General features: G+C 36.3%; 3 protein-coding genes and 1 pseudogene across 5 annotated transcripts; all 4 read left to right on the top strand.

Annotated features, from left to right (window-relative positions):
- LOC141821006 (myosin-8-like) overlaps positions 1–16048 on the top strand; it is a 105574-nt pseudogene that overhangs the window by 16904 nt on the left and 72622 nt on the right.
- LOC141820818 (myosin-6-like) lies at positions 1838–8569 on the top strand. Of its 3 annotated transcripts, none has more exons than XM_074708174.1 (7): positions 1838–2001; positions 6005–6154; positions 6249–6386; positions 6801–6902; positions 7690–7747; positions 7834–7935; positions 8362–8569. In XM_074708174.1, coding segments are annotated over exons 3-7 (450 nt in total). In that variant the 5' UTR covers positions 1838–2001; positions 6005–6154; positions 6249–6384; the 3' UTR covers positions 8548–8569. The 3 variants fall into 3 exon arrangements, with proteins under 3 accessions (XP_074564275.1, XP_074564274.1, XP_074564273.1); XM_074708173.1 differs by lacking the exon at positions 1838–2001 and adding an exon at positions 4644–5752; XM_074708172.1 differs by lacking the exon at positions 1838–2001 and adding an exon at positions 4644–5765.
- LOC141820822 (acyl-CoA-binding protein-like) lies at positions 11069–12520 on the top strand. The gene is made up of 4 exons (XM_074708179.1): positions 11069–11197; positions 11267–11385; positions 12109–12171; positions 12258–12520. Exons 2-4 carry the CDS (start codon positions 11283–11285, stop codon positions 12338–12340), a joined length of 249 nt encoding a protein of 82 aa, XP_074564280.1. The 5' UTR covers positions 11069–11197; positions 11267–11282; the 3' UTR covers positions 12341–12520.
- On the top strand, positions 12907–15290 carry LOC141820823 (protein MODIFYING WALL LIGNIN-1-like). The gene is made up of 3 exons (XM_074708180.1): positions 12907–13074; positions 14027–14229; positions 14723–15290. The coding sequence occupies exons 1-3, from the start codon at positions 12979–12981 to the stop codon at positions 15033–15035; spliced, it is 612 nt and encodes a 203-aa protein (XP_074564281.1). The 5' UTR covers positions 12907–12978; the 3' UTR covers positions 15036–15290.

Below are 16048 nucleotides of genomic sequence, written 5' to 3'. Positions count from 1 at the left end.
TGGATGTTTTAACAGGGTGTTATAGTCTCGGAGCCATGGTGCCGCGGTAGGACATTCGGGTTGTCACCCAGGCACCCGCGGTTCAATCCCCAGCTACGACGTATTTGCAGAGATTTTCCTCCAAATGGGGATCGCAATCAAAGGATGTTGCATGCGCTTCCCGATTTACCCTGATGGCTAGTGGGAAACTTCCGTGAGACCGGACCGGTCATCCCCAGGGATTGAGTCAATACGACTGACTGGGATTATCATTTTTTTTTCTAACAAGGTGTTATAACATTCCATTGATGTTAAACACAATTGTGGAAGGGGTATCATAACACCCCTCCAGTTGAACGCGTTCAACTAAAAGTGGGATGGGCTAGCCAGGAGGTGGTCCACCCCACATGTATTTTTTTTTATTTTTTTAATTATATTTATTAAAATGGGTAGTTTTAATGGCTATTTTAAAATTGAGTAAAATTATTATTTTAAAAGTAATATTATTATTAAAATAATAAAAATATTTTTAATATTTTTAAAATATATTTATTTAATATGATATAATTTTAGATGATTGAGTGGATGATGGAATCCATAAATAATGAATGTTAATGTTAAAAGAAATGTGAATGAAAGAGATATGTTATTATAACAAATATGTGATAGTAGATCTCATGTTTTTTAATGAGATGGAGGGTGTTATAATGAGAGTGGATTGTAGATGTTTTAGAGCTTTTTTATTCAATTTTTTTATTTGATAAAACTCTTAAATCTAGAAGTGCTAGTAACTCCTTACAACCAATGTCTCATATTTAGTTGGGATTCGAATCATAAATATTTGAGTAAGTTATTGAACATCTCATCGTTGCATTATATTAGAAGGTACTATGTCATCCTGAGAATGTGGTTGAGTTTGTTACTACTATATAGACTTGTTGAAGTTGATAAGAGTCGAATTTTAGCGAAATCGAGGCAATGCCCTCTTCCGTAGTAGTCAACTACAGCTTCTCGATTTACCTCCTCATAGATAATCATGAGATCGATCAAATAGAAATGTTGAAGTGATCATGTGAGACAATTAAAGTGATAAATTCTACCTTTTACGAGACTATGTTATACTTTTATGATACATATAATCGATCTTATTCAGGTCCACTTTATTTTTTTTAATCATCCTATTTTTAAAAGTTAGGCGAATTATTAATATTTAGTATTTTTTTAAGAAAATAAAATTGGAGCGTCTTAACGTTAATAAAGTGCACTTCATTTTATTGTTCCTAGAGAAGTTCTGATGGGCATTGTCTTAATGTTAAAACCACCAGGACCATTTTATAAAACAATAACAACAATGGAGGATTTTTTTTATGTGGAGAAAATGAAATGTTGAGGAGTAAAATGAAAGTTTGTCTTTAAAGGGGTGTTCAGGTACAGGCCTCGGTGTGACTGTGAGACAACGAGAAGGTGGCAGAGCACGCAGGCGCCGCCGCCGCCGACTTGAAGTAGCTTCTGAGGTTCAGGCACAGCGGAAGAGTTCCTTACATAGCGCCTCCGGCTGAGTATTGTCTTGGTCGGCTCTCCGCGGAGTGGTTCGTAGCCTCGAAGAAGAGGGGCTGGCGGTGGCGGAGGAGGAGCAGGTCGAGTGGAGTAGCGAGTTCTTCACCGGAGGCACTCCGAGGCTTCGTGCGATTTGAAGATAGTAATGGTTTTAGACGATTGTTAGTGTTATATCATTTGGAAAAAAGGGCCTAGTTGTAAATGTTGAAACTAGTTGGGCCTTTGTACAAAATTCCAATTAAAACATAACCGAACCCTTCCTTCTCTCGGGATGGACTTTTTCTCCCTTCTCCTCCTTTTTAAGCCTTGCCCTAACCCTAGCTTTTGGCCCAAGCCGGATTTCGCCGTCCTTAACCCCGCCGTCACACTTTGCAGTGGTGGAACGCCCTTGCAGTTAGCTACGTCGCCGCCACACTGTCCTCGTTGCGTCGCCGACACTCCATAGGGAAGACCCTTCGATTTGAGGTGGAGTTTTCCTTAGTTTTCTTGGACTTGATTTCTTTCACCTTAGTGCCGATCGCGGAGGTGATAATAATTGGTATCCTTCTTTTCTATGCTACTATGACCATTATTTCTATTCTACTATGAATTGTTTAGCAAAGTTCCATTACCATTACAATTTTTTCTCAGTACAGCATATTTTATACCTAGCGTTGAAGGCACAACGGAATTTTTTTATATTGATTTGGTACAAAAAGAATGAATCAATGTTTCTCATTTTCTTTACTCTTTTTCCTATGTTACATTGTCATCATCTGGTTTGTCCTTACTTATCAGATTTGCAATCCACTATAGGTCAGAAGAAAGGAACTTAGTTCTTATGCATCAGTTCTAAGTTAAGTTACCTTAGTTGCAGTAATGATTGTATTTCCATGCCAAGTTTGCTTTGTTGCTTCATTTGTATGCCTGGGTATTTACTACTGGTCAATTAACCAAACTTTAGGCATAGACCAAGTTGTCTATATGTGGGAACGTGATCGCCTTGTTCGCACAGTAAAATTATATTGTAAAATAGGATTACCTAATTTATGGCATGGAGGTTGTTTGCCCTGTAAAGGTTACCCAATCTATGACAAGGTTGTCCTACTGAGGCTTTATTTTCAAGATTGATTCGGGTGTATGATACTAAATGAATTCTAGTTTCATTATACGTTAGAAAAAAAAATACAAGCTTCTATATAATTGCTATATGATAATCCTAACATATGGTGAGGAGGTCAATTTAGTTGAAGAATCATTAATTCCATATATATCCTCTAATGATGGGGATTTATGTAGTCGTGTCCAAGGCAATGCATATTTTATCATGTCATTGCACGCCAGTGGTCAAAGGGAAAAAAATATAATAATAATAATAATTTTCCCTCACAGGGTGGATTGCAGGTCGTTCACCCTAGTCTTATGTGAGGCACCTCACGGGATGGATTGCAGGTCGTTCATCCTATATATATGTATATACTTTTGTGAGGTTTCCTATGGGTGGATTGCAGGTCGTTCACCCTATCTAGGTATGTATAGATGCATACTTACAATGAAATTTCGATACGAATGGATTATAGTTTATCCACTCGGCTATTCGATGCATCGTTTTAAAGTGGGCTGCAGGTCGCTCACTCTAATATTCTTTTCAGGTAAACATACTGAGTGTATTAGGTGGAATGAAGGTCGTTCACCTTATGGCACCTTCTAGACGAGTATATGGTTAGCAAATGAGAAAGTAAGGAGAATTGATGATATTACTTTAAAAAGGGAAGAAAAGACGAATGACGTGGAAATCATAAAAGTTAAATGATGTTGTCGTTATCTTTAATAATATTTTCATGCACGTCTTTCGCATCTCCACTTTGCACTTTGTGCTTACTTTCTCTTCCTTTTCTTGACCTCCAGATTCGCAGTGTTGAGAAGATTTGCAAGGTTTGAGCAATAAAGTTGGAGAGTATTTTAGAGTTTCAGAGATACTCAGCGATAGTTCGGGAGACGAGTTCTACAAAGTTCATTAAGTTGATTTCATTTGCATAGTGACTATTTATCCATTTTATTTGTTGACATTGATTATTTCAGTTCTTTTGTTGCATGAGGTCAATCGTCTATCATATCATGTCTAATAGAGTCAGGTTGAACCTTGTCTGCATTATCGAATGAAGTATTACATATTTTATGTTCGTACAACCTATGTACCCTTAGTGGGCATTACTTTTGGAGTTTGATGCAGGAATGAATGTTGTCCGCGCAAGGAAGCTAACTTCCATATATGGAGGGAAGTCTTCGGGTCGTGACAGTTAGTGAATAGAGAAAGAAAGATGGTTGAGAACAAAATGGATACTTAATCACGAGGAAAAAAAAGAAGAAAAACGTGACTCTAGATAGACATTAGGGGTTTGTAGGAGTTTTAGGAACCTGGATCGAAAAGGATTTCGAAATTTCTGGATCAGAATATGGTAGTGGGATCTCTGCTCTCGTTATCGTCTGATTTCCTTGGTTTATGTTAATTTTTTTTCAGTTTTTGAATCGTTCAAGTTAATGCCTTGAAGTTGTCATTTGCTCCTTGTCTTTCTTTGTCTTCCAATGGATTAACCGGAATGCCAATTTTTGGAGATTCCATGAAAATTTCTATTAAGGTTTTGCCCATTTTACTTTCAATTGCATATTTGTAATTAGTAAGGGGGTTGGAATTGATGAATGTTTTGATGTAATAACATCTTCTTGGTTTGACTTTTAGTTGTTTGACTTTCATAGCCGAGATTAATGCTTGAACATCCTACATAGTTGTTCTTGGAGTTTCTTTAGTTGAATTGTTTCAGGGAGATAGCACCTGTATACATGCTTGACTGTGCAAATTGTTTTGACAGGCAACACCGCCGAGTATTGCAGTGGGGTCGGAGGTCTGGGTCAAGGATCCTGATGTTGCTTGGATAGACGGGGAAATTTTGGATGTCGAAGGGGATGAACTCATTGTTAAGTGTTCTTCCGAGAAGAAGGTGAATTCTAATCAACTGAAAGTACTTAAAGTTCCCTTTTCCCTTCTATCAATGCATTCCCGCATTCCTATTTTGGCACGAATCTTGCTTGATAAATATTGTTCTTCTTCACTCATATTAGTACTATGATCTTTGGTTGAAAAGTTGTTGGATTTTAGCCTTTTCATATTATTTTAGAATTAACGCACAACAAAGGTTGAAACCAATTACAGTGCAGGGAACCTTTGTTGTGCGTTAGTCCTAAAATAATATGAAAAGGCTAAAATCCAACAACTTTTCAACCAAAGATCATAGTACTAATATGAGTGAAGAAGAACAATATTTATCAAGCAAGATTCGTGCCAAAGTAGGAATGCGGGAATGCATTGATAGAAGGGAAAAGGAAACTTTAAGTACTTTCAGTTGATCAGAATTCACCTTCTTCTCGGAAGAACACTTAACAATGAGTTCATCCCCTTCGACATCCAAAATTTCCCCGTCTATCCAAGCAACATCAGGATCCTTGACCCAGACCTCCGACCCCACTGCAATACTCGGCGGTGTTGCCTGTCAAAACAATTTGCACAGTCAAGCATGTATACAGGTACTATCTCCCTGAAACAATTCAACTAAAGAAACTCCAAGAACAACTATGTAGGATGTTCAAGCATTAACCTCGGCTATGAAAGTCAAACAACCAAAAGTCAAACCAAGAAGATGTTATTACATCAAAACATTCATCAATTCCGACCCCCTTACTAATTACAAATATGCAATTGAAAGTAAAATGGGCAAAACCTTAATAGAAATTTTCATGGAATCTCCAAAAACTGGCATTCTAGTTAATCCATTAGAAGACAAAGAAAGACAAGGAGCAAATGACAACTTCAAGGCATTAACTCGAACGACTCAAAAACTGAAAAAGAAGTAGCATAAAACAAGGAAATCAGACGATAACGAGAGCAGAGATCCCACTACCATATTATGATCCAGAAATCTCGAAACCCTCTTCAATCCAGGCTCCTAAAACTCCTACAAACCCCTAATGGCTATCTAGAGTCACGTTTTTCTTTTTTTTTTTCCTCAGGATTAAGTATCCATTTTGCTCCCAACCATCTATCTTTCTCTATTCACTAACCATCGTCTAAAACCACTGCTATCTTCAAATCGCACGAAGCCTCGGAGTGCCTCCGGTGAAGAACTCGCTACTCCACTCGACAAGGATGACCATTATGATGAGTTGTTGCATAGCCCATATGGCATGCAATTAAAGTAACTTTTGAACTCCTAACTTATACTATCTGGTAGTTTATTTATGACTGGATTAATAGAAATTCAGCATTACAAACATGAAGCATTTTTACTAAATGTTACTCCGGTTGTAGGAAACTTGCACTGTAATTGGCACTGTAATTGGTTTCTCAAGTCTTAACTTTTTTTTGTCTAGCTCTATATTCAGGTATTAATTTTCAGTACTAAAAAATGATATTCAAAATGCTATTTATCATCAGGATATTGAGAGATACAGAGTGGGCAATCCTGGAACATTGTATTATCTTAACCAGTCCAATTGCTTTGAGCTTGATGCAATAGATGATGCTAAGGAATACCTGGAAACTAAAAAGGCTATGGATATTATTGGGATCAGTGGTGATGAACAGGTACTATGATTGCTCATTATAGGTGAGACATCAAATGCTAACCTTTACTCTACCTGTTTACCACCATGCTCTTTGTTATTATGTCTTCAATCAGGATGCCATTTTCCGGGTTGTAGCTGCCATACTTCATCTAGGAAATATTGAGTTTGCAGAGGGAAAGGGAAACAGATTCATTACAGCCAAAAGATGAAAGATCGTGGTTTCACTTGAAAACTGCATCTGAACTTTTAATGTAAGCATGTCATATTTATTGATCCTTGCACTTTACACAATTACAGGATCATTGAATTTTCTGAAAATATCTTAGGTGTGATATAAAAGGACTGGAGAATTCTTTGTGCAAGCGTGTTATTGTAACACGTGATGAGAGCATAGTAAAAACCTTGGATCGAGCAGCTGCAGCACTTAGTAGAGACGCCCTATCAAAAATCATATATTCACGACTCTTTGATTGTCAAGTTTTTTTTACCATAATTGAATTTGCATATTTTTCTTTGAACATTTTAACGTGTGAAAATGCTGTGCTGTAATATTGCAAAATTTTGGATTCCCTATATCCTGCCCTCATGCATTTACCTGTTTAAACATTATCATTCCTTGCATATTTCAATTAAACATTCGTTACAATTTTTATTGAATCATGCAGGTTTGTAGACAAAATCAATAACTCAATTGGCCAAGATTCTGAATCAAACAACATAATTGGAGTTTTAGACATATATGGCTTTGAAAGCTTCAAGACAAACAGGTGCTTAAGTAGTATGCTTTTGTATTTTGATAAAATATGGACACATCTTTCTTCACCACTTGGGTCAAATTTTGTTATTCTACATTTTACATAGTTGAACAATTGGATTTATTGGGATGTTTGTACTATCTGCAAATTAGAAGTATAACTTAAAGAAAATCTCCACTCCATTCTTTCACTGGAGTTGTGACTTGGAACCTGTTTTGAATTTGTATTAACAATATTTTCTATTGTAACTTTGTAAGAGCCTAAATATAATGCAGAACTTTTTTTTTCTTGATTTTATCTATTACTGCTGAATACCAGTTGCAATATTTCAGTGTGCCTCAGTCTGTTGGTTTCACAACTAGAGAGAGAGAAAAAAAGAAAGCATGTAATAGAAATTTGTATATTCTTGAGTCTCTTGACCAATGTGATGAAATCTATTTTATTGTTTTTTAGATAACCTGGTCTCATTGAGATAGGCAAAATAGGCTAACTGGCTAAGTATACTTGAAATACTAAAGTAAAGATATACTATCATATTGAAACCCACAAATCAGTTTATTTTTATTGGACCAGTTTGCAAAACTGATATAGCACACACTTATCTGTGCCCTTTCATGATTGTATGCATTTGGACTGTTGGACTGCTGAATAGTAGTTGCAGGACTTCAGTGTCTGGCTTCAAAAGTTCAAATAACTCTTCTTTTAGAACTTTATTAATCCATGGAATCAGTTTCAAATGTGTGTTCGGTTTGTTCATTCCTTATATACGATTTGGGAACTAATATCATCCTTCTTGCAGTTTTGAGCAGTTCTGCATCAACCTGACAAATGAAAAACTGCAGCAACATTTTAACCAGGTATGGCTAAATACACATGCCATAAATGAACCTGACAAAGTGAGAATGAACATGACTTGGTGGTCTTCAACATTTTTTTGTTGTAGCATGTTTTTAAGATGGAGCAAGAAGAATATACAAAAGAAGAAATCAACTGGAGTTATATTGAGTTTGTTGACAATCAGGATATCCTTGAGCTGATTGAAAAGGCATGAGGGTAAAAATTGTGATGGTTGTAATTTCTGAAAATCAGATACAGTGAAATGCCATTTTATTCGATGTTTTTGGAGTTTGGTAATATGCTAATTAAAGAAAGATTTGCTTATGATGTGAAATATCTCCAACATTACTGAACTGTGTAGATTTTGAAATGTTTTCTGCCTCAGGTTTGTGGTATAACAACTGTTGAGTTTGCATCCATTTATTTTTTACAATATTCGTCATGTGAATTTAAGTGCCTGTGTACCTTTCTTATGTACCTCATGCTTCAGCTTCTGGAGATATTGATAAAAGAATTAAGAAATCACACTTGTTCATATGCGTAAATCCAAGCATATAGAGATATGTTGATTTATTTCTGATCCATTATTTCTAAAATTTGACTTGAAAGAATTTTGGTGCCTCTTCTTTGTTAGGCTGACATTGAGGAAACCAAGACACAGGAAAATGAAAAATTGCAAGCGGCCTTGCAGGAGATGCAACAAAAATTTGATGAAACGAAAGCTTTGCTGGTGAAAGAACGTGAGGCTGCTGAAGTGGCTGGTAAAGAGGTTTTTGTCATTAAAGAGATCCCTGTTATTGACACTGCTCTTCTTGATTAGCTTAGAGCTGAGAATGAGAAGCTTAAGGTGAGATAACCTTGTTAACGTTCTCCCTCGGATAGATTTCATTATGAAAGTTGAAAATATGAATTTGAATTAGAATGCATTTGGATATGGAAACAAGTATTGGTTGTGGGAAATTTGGCTAGTTTAATGTTGTTAAATCAGAAGTCAGAAGTAATTGTTTCTTAAAAAAATGTAGGCCTTGGTGATTTCTCTTGAAACAAAGATTGATGAAACTGAGAAGAAATATGAAGAGTCAATCATAACTAGTGAACAAAGGCTGAAGAAGGCAATGGAGGCTGAATCAAAGATAGTTGACCTCAACCATGCTATGAATAGGTACTTCTCATAGTTATCCAATTTATGTGTAGATTCCTTATGCACATTTTATGGCAAAAGTTCTTAGACGTTAGAAATATTTCATCTTTTATGTCACAACATATTTAACTTATTTATTTGGAGATAGGCTTCAGGAGAAGCTATCTTCATTGGAGTCTGAGGCTCAGATTCTTAGGCAGCGAGATGTGTTCTCTTCTCCCATGGAGAGAATGCAGGTTTGCACATATTTTACTTCACGTTATATTATATGTTATTTTCGTCCTGATTTTTCAGTAGCATTTCTAATTCTAGCTTGAAGTGTATATGTGATTGTGTTTGTGAGCTTCCCCTGCGATATGCATTTTTTTAAAATTATAATGCTTTTTTTTCATTAAAGTGTCAAATAGCTAAATGATTGGATGAAGAGATGGTCTTTTTCCAAAAGTAAAGCCAGAATATTAATCCTTTTTGAGATGTCAATTCCTTTGTAGTGTTTATCCTCCGAAGTGGATGTATTGATTCCAATGCCTTATCCAATGAGAGGTTGAAATCGGGGTTGCTTGAGGATGAATGGGGGTGGTGTTAGGGCGATTTACGAGTGAGGATCATAGGATCGAATCGCGGTTGATCCCTGTTTTGTCGATATGGACGGTTGAGATCCATCATCCGCTCGTTATCCTTCCTGATAAAGGAGGCGTGTACCATTGCGGTTGTAATAATATCTCCGCTGTCGGCGATCTAAATGCAATTCGAGAGAGCAAGAAAGCGAGAGAGCACAATGGGTTTGCAAGTAAGATCTCCGCATTCATCATCATTTTACCAGTCTATTTGTGATCCTTTTGGTTATTGGTATTTGTCTGTTCTCCTTCGATTTTGTTGTGTGTGTGTGTTTTTTTGGAATTTTTTGTTACCGGATCTTAGAGAAGATCATCTGTTGCAGGTGGTTCCAATTTAGGGTTTGGCCTATGATTTCTGTGATTCCAGGGTTCTGGTAGACTTCGAGAGTCCTTTTTGATTGGGGACGAGTAATTCTTCAGAGTGTTCAACCGTCTATTGTCTGATCTAGTTTTAGATCTGAGTGTAATATGAAGTGTTGCATCGCTTGTCCTTTAATCTGAAACAGAGAAAAAAGGAACTTTCGTGTTTGGATTATTTAGGATCGGCTCCTTTTCCCCTTTAACATTTGGGTTTTGCTTGTTGAATCAATTTTCCTGTTGAGTTTTTGGCGTGGTTTATGCCCCTTCAAATTAAAGCGAGGATTAGAAAAGTTAACTCTTGACGCATGCTTTTATTGCATTGAATTCTATGTTCTTTTTTGTCAAACACATCTAATTCAAAGGATTTGTTAAAGAAAAAAACTGTAAGTTCTCCAGCATGTTAAGCTTGTAGTTGTGCATCATTTGTTGGGGCAGAGTTCCGAATTGGATTTCGATCAATAAACTACTCTGAACCCCTATGGTTGGAGTTCAGGAGATTACCAGGACCCTTGGCTTGCCTTGATAGAGGTCAAAGTCTCGGCTTTGGGTATCTGGCGCTACCCAATGCTAACGAATGACCCTCCATTTCCAGACTCCTCCCTAGAGGGAGAATGCGGAGTAGAAGAGAGCAAGGAACTTTCTTCCTGAGCCCCCGCGGGGGATTTAAGCAGAATGTTACCACCCCCTTTGGCTCCTCCTTTGTCAAAGATCTGTCCTGAAAAAAGAGTGCTTTTAGTCACTAGAAGGCTAGTCTTAATTGTGCCAACTTAAAAGTGTTTGTTTTGTGCTTGCCTTGTATATAACTGCATATGTGATTGCGTCATTTTACTGGAGATATTGAAGTGCCTGAAAAAGAGCTTTACAAAAACAATGATACTCTTTCCAGAATTTTGTTCATAGAGCAAAATTATGTGTTATCGGCAATAAATTATAAATGAAGTATCAGTCTTTCCGTATCCTCTATCCTGATGAATTAAGGTGATGAATCTTTCTTAGAATTTGTTCTGTCGATGCATGCATATGGTCATTATTCATTATTCTAACGCTTATACCATTTTAGCACTTAATTGACACCTTGAGGCACCTTGAGCACGGATTCATTTTTTATGCTTTCAAAAATCTAGGTCCATTGTATGTGTCATCTATGTTATTTGGATTCTTCAGTGTCACTCCCTGCAGTAATGCTAACAAAAGACTACCTCAGTAAGGAACCTTGGTAAGGGTATGATATGTTCAGTACGTTGCTCTACTTGTGTTCCCAATATTTGGAGACAATGTGTTGGAAGGCTAGATATATGCCTTTCAGATAATCCTGTGTTACATGCTCATACTCAGAGTTGAGAGTAATATAGGTATCATTTTATGTGTTATGTTATGCTTGAGGCTTGATTATCTTGTTGTTGATTTCTGATTTGTTGCAGGAAGAGTTTGAAGAATATGCTGAAAAAGCTAAAACGTTACCAGATACAGACTACTAATGAGAACAAATTGATTTTATACGGACTGTTCAAGCAAGCAACTGTTGGACCAGTGAATACTAGTAAGTTTTCAATGAATACATGTCTTGTTTTTATTCTTTTATAGAATGTGTTCAAATTCACACTAGAGCTTTTCAAGTAATTGGTCAATTGATAAATGAGAGAATCCTTCTGCAAATATCAGTATGGGAAATTCATGTGAGGTACAGAATATGATTGTAAAATGATACATATAATGTGGAAATTTCTGCCCTCCCTTTTAACAACCAAAATGTGAAGCCAGCTGTTGGCTGCTTGAACTACAACTACTTCTGCCATTACCACCACAACTACAATCCTATTACCGCTCGGAATACAGCGGAAGAGTACCCTCTATAACCATCCTGATTGAGTGTGCTCAGTGTATGGTTTCTTTTAATCGTATGAGAGTTCAATGCGGATGCTAACAACTAAAGGAGTGCTCCCATCTTCCTGACTTTTTACTGATCGCTGCAGTCTTGTACTTGATATCTCCGAGAAGCATATGTATGTGCCAATCCTCTTAAGGATTCATAGGCTAACCTACACCGGTTAACCATACATCAAATTTTAAGTGTTGAATGATCAAGGTGTGTTAAAAAATTTGACTGGATACTCAAGAAGGAAGAACTTTTGAGCAGTGAGTTTAAATCAAAGGAGCTGTGTTTTTTTTTTTTTTTAAAATCATTGTCTACCATCTTCACTGCCTTTGTATCTGCGATTATCGACTTTCAACAAGTAAAATTATGCACTTTTGTCCTTCACAGGCCGACCTGGAATATTCAATTTAAGGGACAGAGCTAAATGGGATGCTTGGAAGGCTTTTGAAGGTTTCCTACTTTTGTCTCAACAAGTTTGAGTTCAGTCTTTCTGTTACTTCACTGAAACACAACTGCTAATCGCTTGTAAATTACAGGAAAGTCGAAGGAGGAGGCCATGGCCGACTACATCATCAAAGTTAAGCAACTGCTCGAAGAGGCTGCCTCCTCCGCGGCCTAAACCCTAACCGCTCGAGGTAAAGATTTGCTGAACCAAAACAACTTGCTCTGTGTAATAATGTTGTCGAAAATACTACCGTCCAACTTCTGCCATGAGCTTACAATGATCTTCCTGGGTGTTGTAAATTGTTATGGATTCTCTTTGGTTACTTTTAGGAAAAACTCATAATAAACTCTCTTATTGATGAATCTTTTTTAACCTACCTATTGATTTGAGTTTCTAAAATTACTTTAATTAATCTAATTGGATCCAAGACCTCTCTTACCTCTTTTTTTATATAAAAGTTTTTTATACAAATATTTTTAATTAAATTGTATTTAAAAAATAATTTATTTTAACATATTATAGTAGCATAGTGTACAAGCTATTTAACTATTATAATAACTTTTAAAATAAAAAATATAATTAGATATTATTCTTAATATTTTTTAAAAGTATTTTTTATTAAATTAATAATTAAGAGCGATTTTTTAAAAATGTTATTTTAATTATTAAGAAGGTAGTAGTCGATTGGCCATCAACAAAATGGTCAAAATGCCTACTTACTCCACTCCAACTCTTGTACCGTTCCTCGCCGCGTCACTCCTCCGCAAGGGAAGCAGCGCCAGCAGCTTCACTGCCGGCAGCGGGTGATCGAGATGGAAAAGAATGTGGTGATGATTTGCGCTTTCGTGGGCTTCCTCGGCCTTCTCTCTTCTGGTCTCGGCTTCGCCGCCGAAGCCACCCGGATCAAGGTTCGCCCCTCTTCTTCCTCATCTCCTTAACGTTGCTCATGGTACGCCCTTCTTACTCGTTTCTTGTTTTGATGGATTATCCTCGAGTTTCCTGGCGTAGATCGTCTGTCATTTTCCGCCTCCGTCGCACCATCAATGTGAGCTTTTGGACTCGTTCTTGTGATTAGGGTTTAGAGAAAATGACGTTTTTGTGTTGGCGTTCCTGTTGCAAACGTCCGATCTTAATATTGACGTTTCTAGGTTTACTTTGTGTATCCTGTTGAGTAGAAGGCATCCACTGCTTGTTCACTCTGGTGGTGAAGTCCTACGTTATCCCTTTTCCGATCACATCAATTTCAATAGGGCTTAGAAAATGTGTAGGTAAGCTGGTCCCATTAGTATATAGCTATCAATTCTCTGGATGTGACTGAAGTTTATCATGAATTTGAATTTTACTCAAGTTTCAAATAAGTGTCATGTGTTTCCATAGCGGTTCGAGATGGTTTTGTATTGGATGGAGTAGAGATTGTTCATTGCAAACTAGAGACTAAATTAGGTATTTGAAACTTGATTAGTCAAATGTTATTTCTCTTTTTTTTGTTTATTTTTTCCTTGTTATTTTTACGAAATGCATGGAACCATTCGTCTTTCTTATCCATTAAGTTGGTGGCCTAAGAAATTTTGAAAACCTTGCAGGTTCTTGTTAAAACACAATCATGTGTTGGTATCTGCAAGCCTCCACTTGATTAAAACTTAAGCAAATCTCATTAAGAATTTGGACAGTTCCTTTTTTATCAAGTATAATATTTCCAATCTACTCCATTGTTTATGAATCTTTCTTTTACTGATATGTTAAGCTGTGTTACTTCTGATCTGATCTGATAGGCATAATCAGCCATTATCCATTTCAAGGCAAGCCTTTACTTTGTTAGGAAAACCTCGACTAAGCATAATGTTTTTCTCTACCCTGCAGGTTTCTGATGTGCAAACAACTTCTTTAGGTCAATGCTCCTACCCAAAGAGCCCGGCACTAGCTCTTGGTATAATAGCAGCCGTGGCACTTATGATAGCTCAAGCCATCATAAACACTGTAGCTGGGTGCATATGTTGCAAGAAATATCCAAACCCATCCGATACCAACTGGACAATTGGACTGATCTCCTTCATCACTTCTTGGTAAATTAATTAGCATTAGGTGCATTTATTGCTTAAACAAGTCACGCCACACTTCATTAGTTCTTTTTCCTCCAAATACTGGTAGTTCTTACTATTTAATAGTTAGACATTAACATCATACTACATGGTTGATGTTTCAGGATGTTGATAACTCAGTGTTAGCTGATCATGGCAGTTGTCTTTGTTGAGCTTTTATTGTTTTCTATTTTTTTCTTAAATCTGAGAAAACGCTTTCATGCCAAATACATAGCAGACAAGAATGTTTATCATGTCAACAACCACCATAATTTTGTATATATTTCTGTAAAAACAACACACTCATCGATAATTTCATAAAACAGAACTATAGCACTTCTTTCACAGTTCCATTTACGCAAGCTTAAAACTCCAAAGGCTGCACTTTTTTAGTTCATTTATGTATTTCCTTCTCACTTTCCTGAGTTGGCCACACATGCTGGGAACTTATCATCAGTTCGTCTCTTGATACCTGCAGGATTACATTTATAATAGCCTTCGTTCTGCTATTGAGTGGTGCGGCCCTAAATGACCAATGGGGACAAGAAAGAATGTACTTTGGTGAGTACTGCTATGTCGTCAAGGCCGGAGTGTTCACCGGAGGGGCAATCCTGTCCCTCACAAGTGTTTCACTAGGCATCGTTTATTATGTCTCTGCTTCACTGCCAAAGAACACCCAGCCATGGAATCCACAACAAAACCAAGGCATCACAATGGACCAACCCCAAGTTCCGCCGATGAACCCAGTATTTGTGCACGAGGATACATATAACCGGCAGCAATTCCCCTGAACACTGACAATTTTTTTTTTTCACTCAACCATTTTGAATTCCGCTGAAGATATGGGTGTGTTTAGTTGCGCAAAGTGATGGTTTTGTATAATAATCCCTTCATAAAAAAGAGTTGTTATGCTAACACAAATGTAGCTTGTGATTGAGGGAAGAGCAGCATTCAATATTATTCCCTTGAAAAGAAAGTGATGTTTTGGATCATGTGGTGGATGTTTATTCTTGAAATTTAGGGTATCAATGAATTTATGGGAGGTATGACTTATGCTACAGATGTCACATCATGTATTCATGATTTGATAACATTTTACTTAATTGTGTGGTATGATTTCATGGATTCCTTGTTTTGTAGGGCATTAAAATTGCGATACAAAATATTATGGAAGGCCAGGAAATGTGTTCATCCTACCGGGGAAGAAACTGAGAAGGTAATCAGGTGATTGAAATATTTGTATTCTTTGTTTTCTTCAGTGACAAGAGTTGGAAGCAAGAAAAATGATTAATAAACTTATTTTTAATTTTCTTTTATATTTGCTTATCCAATTTGAGTGAAAATTTTATCTTCAGGTGCAGTAAAATTGAAATTTATGTTTAAAGAACTTTTTGTATTTATTTTTAATAGATTTTCTCGGGAAAAATTAAAATAGCGGTTTTTTTTATAGATATCGTGAAAAGGATGTTTTTTTAATTAATTGTCAAAATAATCCTCAACTCTCATGTCCACCTTTAACTTTAATGCCTTTATGTTTGATCAGTCTAGGTTGAACATATTGTAATTATTAAATTTTGTAGCAATTGTAATTTATAATTATTGTAATTTTTAATAGTTATTGTAATAAAGGTGAAATTTATCAGTAGTTCTACCGGGCCGATTTCATAATTATATATGAAGAGATAAATTAAGAAATTATAATTAACAATCATGGAAAGTGTATTTTTTTTATTTTTTGATATTTGATCATTATTTAGTAATATGTTATGATGATTATTAATCATAATTGTTATAATTTTGTAGT

The sequence above is a fragment of the Curcuma longa genome, unplaced genomic scaffold, assembly GCF_044706935.1.
Source record: "Curcuma longa cultivar G26 ecotype Majalengka, Jawa Barat unplaced genomic scaffold, ITB_CL_G26_1.1 utg8573_np1212_1322966_RagTag, whole genome shotgun sequence".
NCBI classification, from domain to species: domain Eukaryota; kingdom Viridiplantae; phylum Streptophyta; class Magnoliopsida; order Zingiberales; family Zingiberaceae; genus Curcuma; species Curcuma longa.
This window is presented reverse-complemented; position numbering and strand designations above follow the sequence as displayed.

Bases quoted from the DNA above. Each gene is read 5' to 3' on its own strand.
- LOC141820818 (XM_074708174.1), top strand. The intron at 7,748-7,833 runs GTATGGCTAAAT...TTTTTGTTGTAG, and splicing joins TGCAGCAACATTTTAACCAG to CATGTTTTTAAGATGGAGCA. The intron at 7,936-8,361 runs GCATGAGGGTAA...CTTCTTTGTTAG, and splicing joins TCCTTGAGCTGATTGAAAAG to GCTGACATTGAGGAAACCAA.
- LOC141820822 (XM_074708179.1), top strand. From the start codon at position 11,283: ATGCTGAAAAAGCTAAAACGTTACCAGATACAGACTACTAATGAGAAC. The intron at 11,386-12,108 runs GTAAGTTTTCAA...TGTCCTTCACAG, and splicing joins TGTTGGACCAGTGAATACTA to GCCGACCTGGAATATTCAAT. The intron at 12,172-12,257 runs GTTTCCTACTTT...TGTAAATTACAG, and splicing joins TGCTTGGAAGGCTTTTGAAG to GAAAGTCGAAGGAGGAGGCC.
- LOC141820823 (XM_074708180.1), top strand. From the start codon at position 12,979: ATGGAAAAGAATGTGGTGATGATTTGCGCTTTCGTGGGCTTCCTCGGC. The intron at 13,075-14,026 runs GTTCGCCCCTCT...TCTACCCTGCAG, and splicing joins CCGAAGCCACCCGGATCAAG to GTTTCTGATGTGCAAACAAC. The intron at 14,230-14,722 runs GTAAATTAATTA...TGATACCTGCAG, and splicing joins ATCTCCTTCATCACTTCTTG to GATTACATTTATAATAGCCT.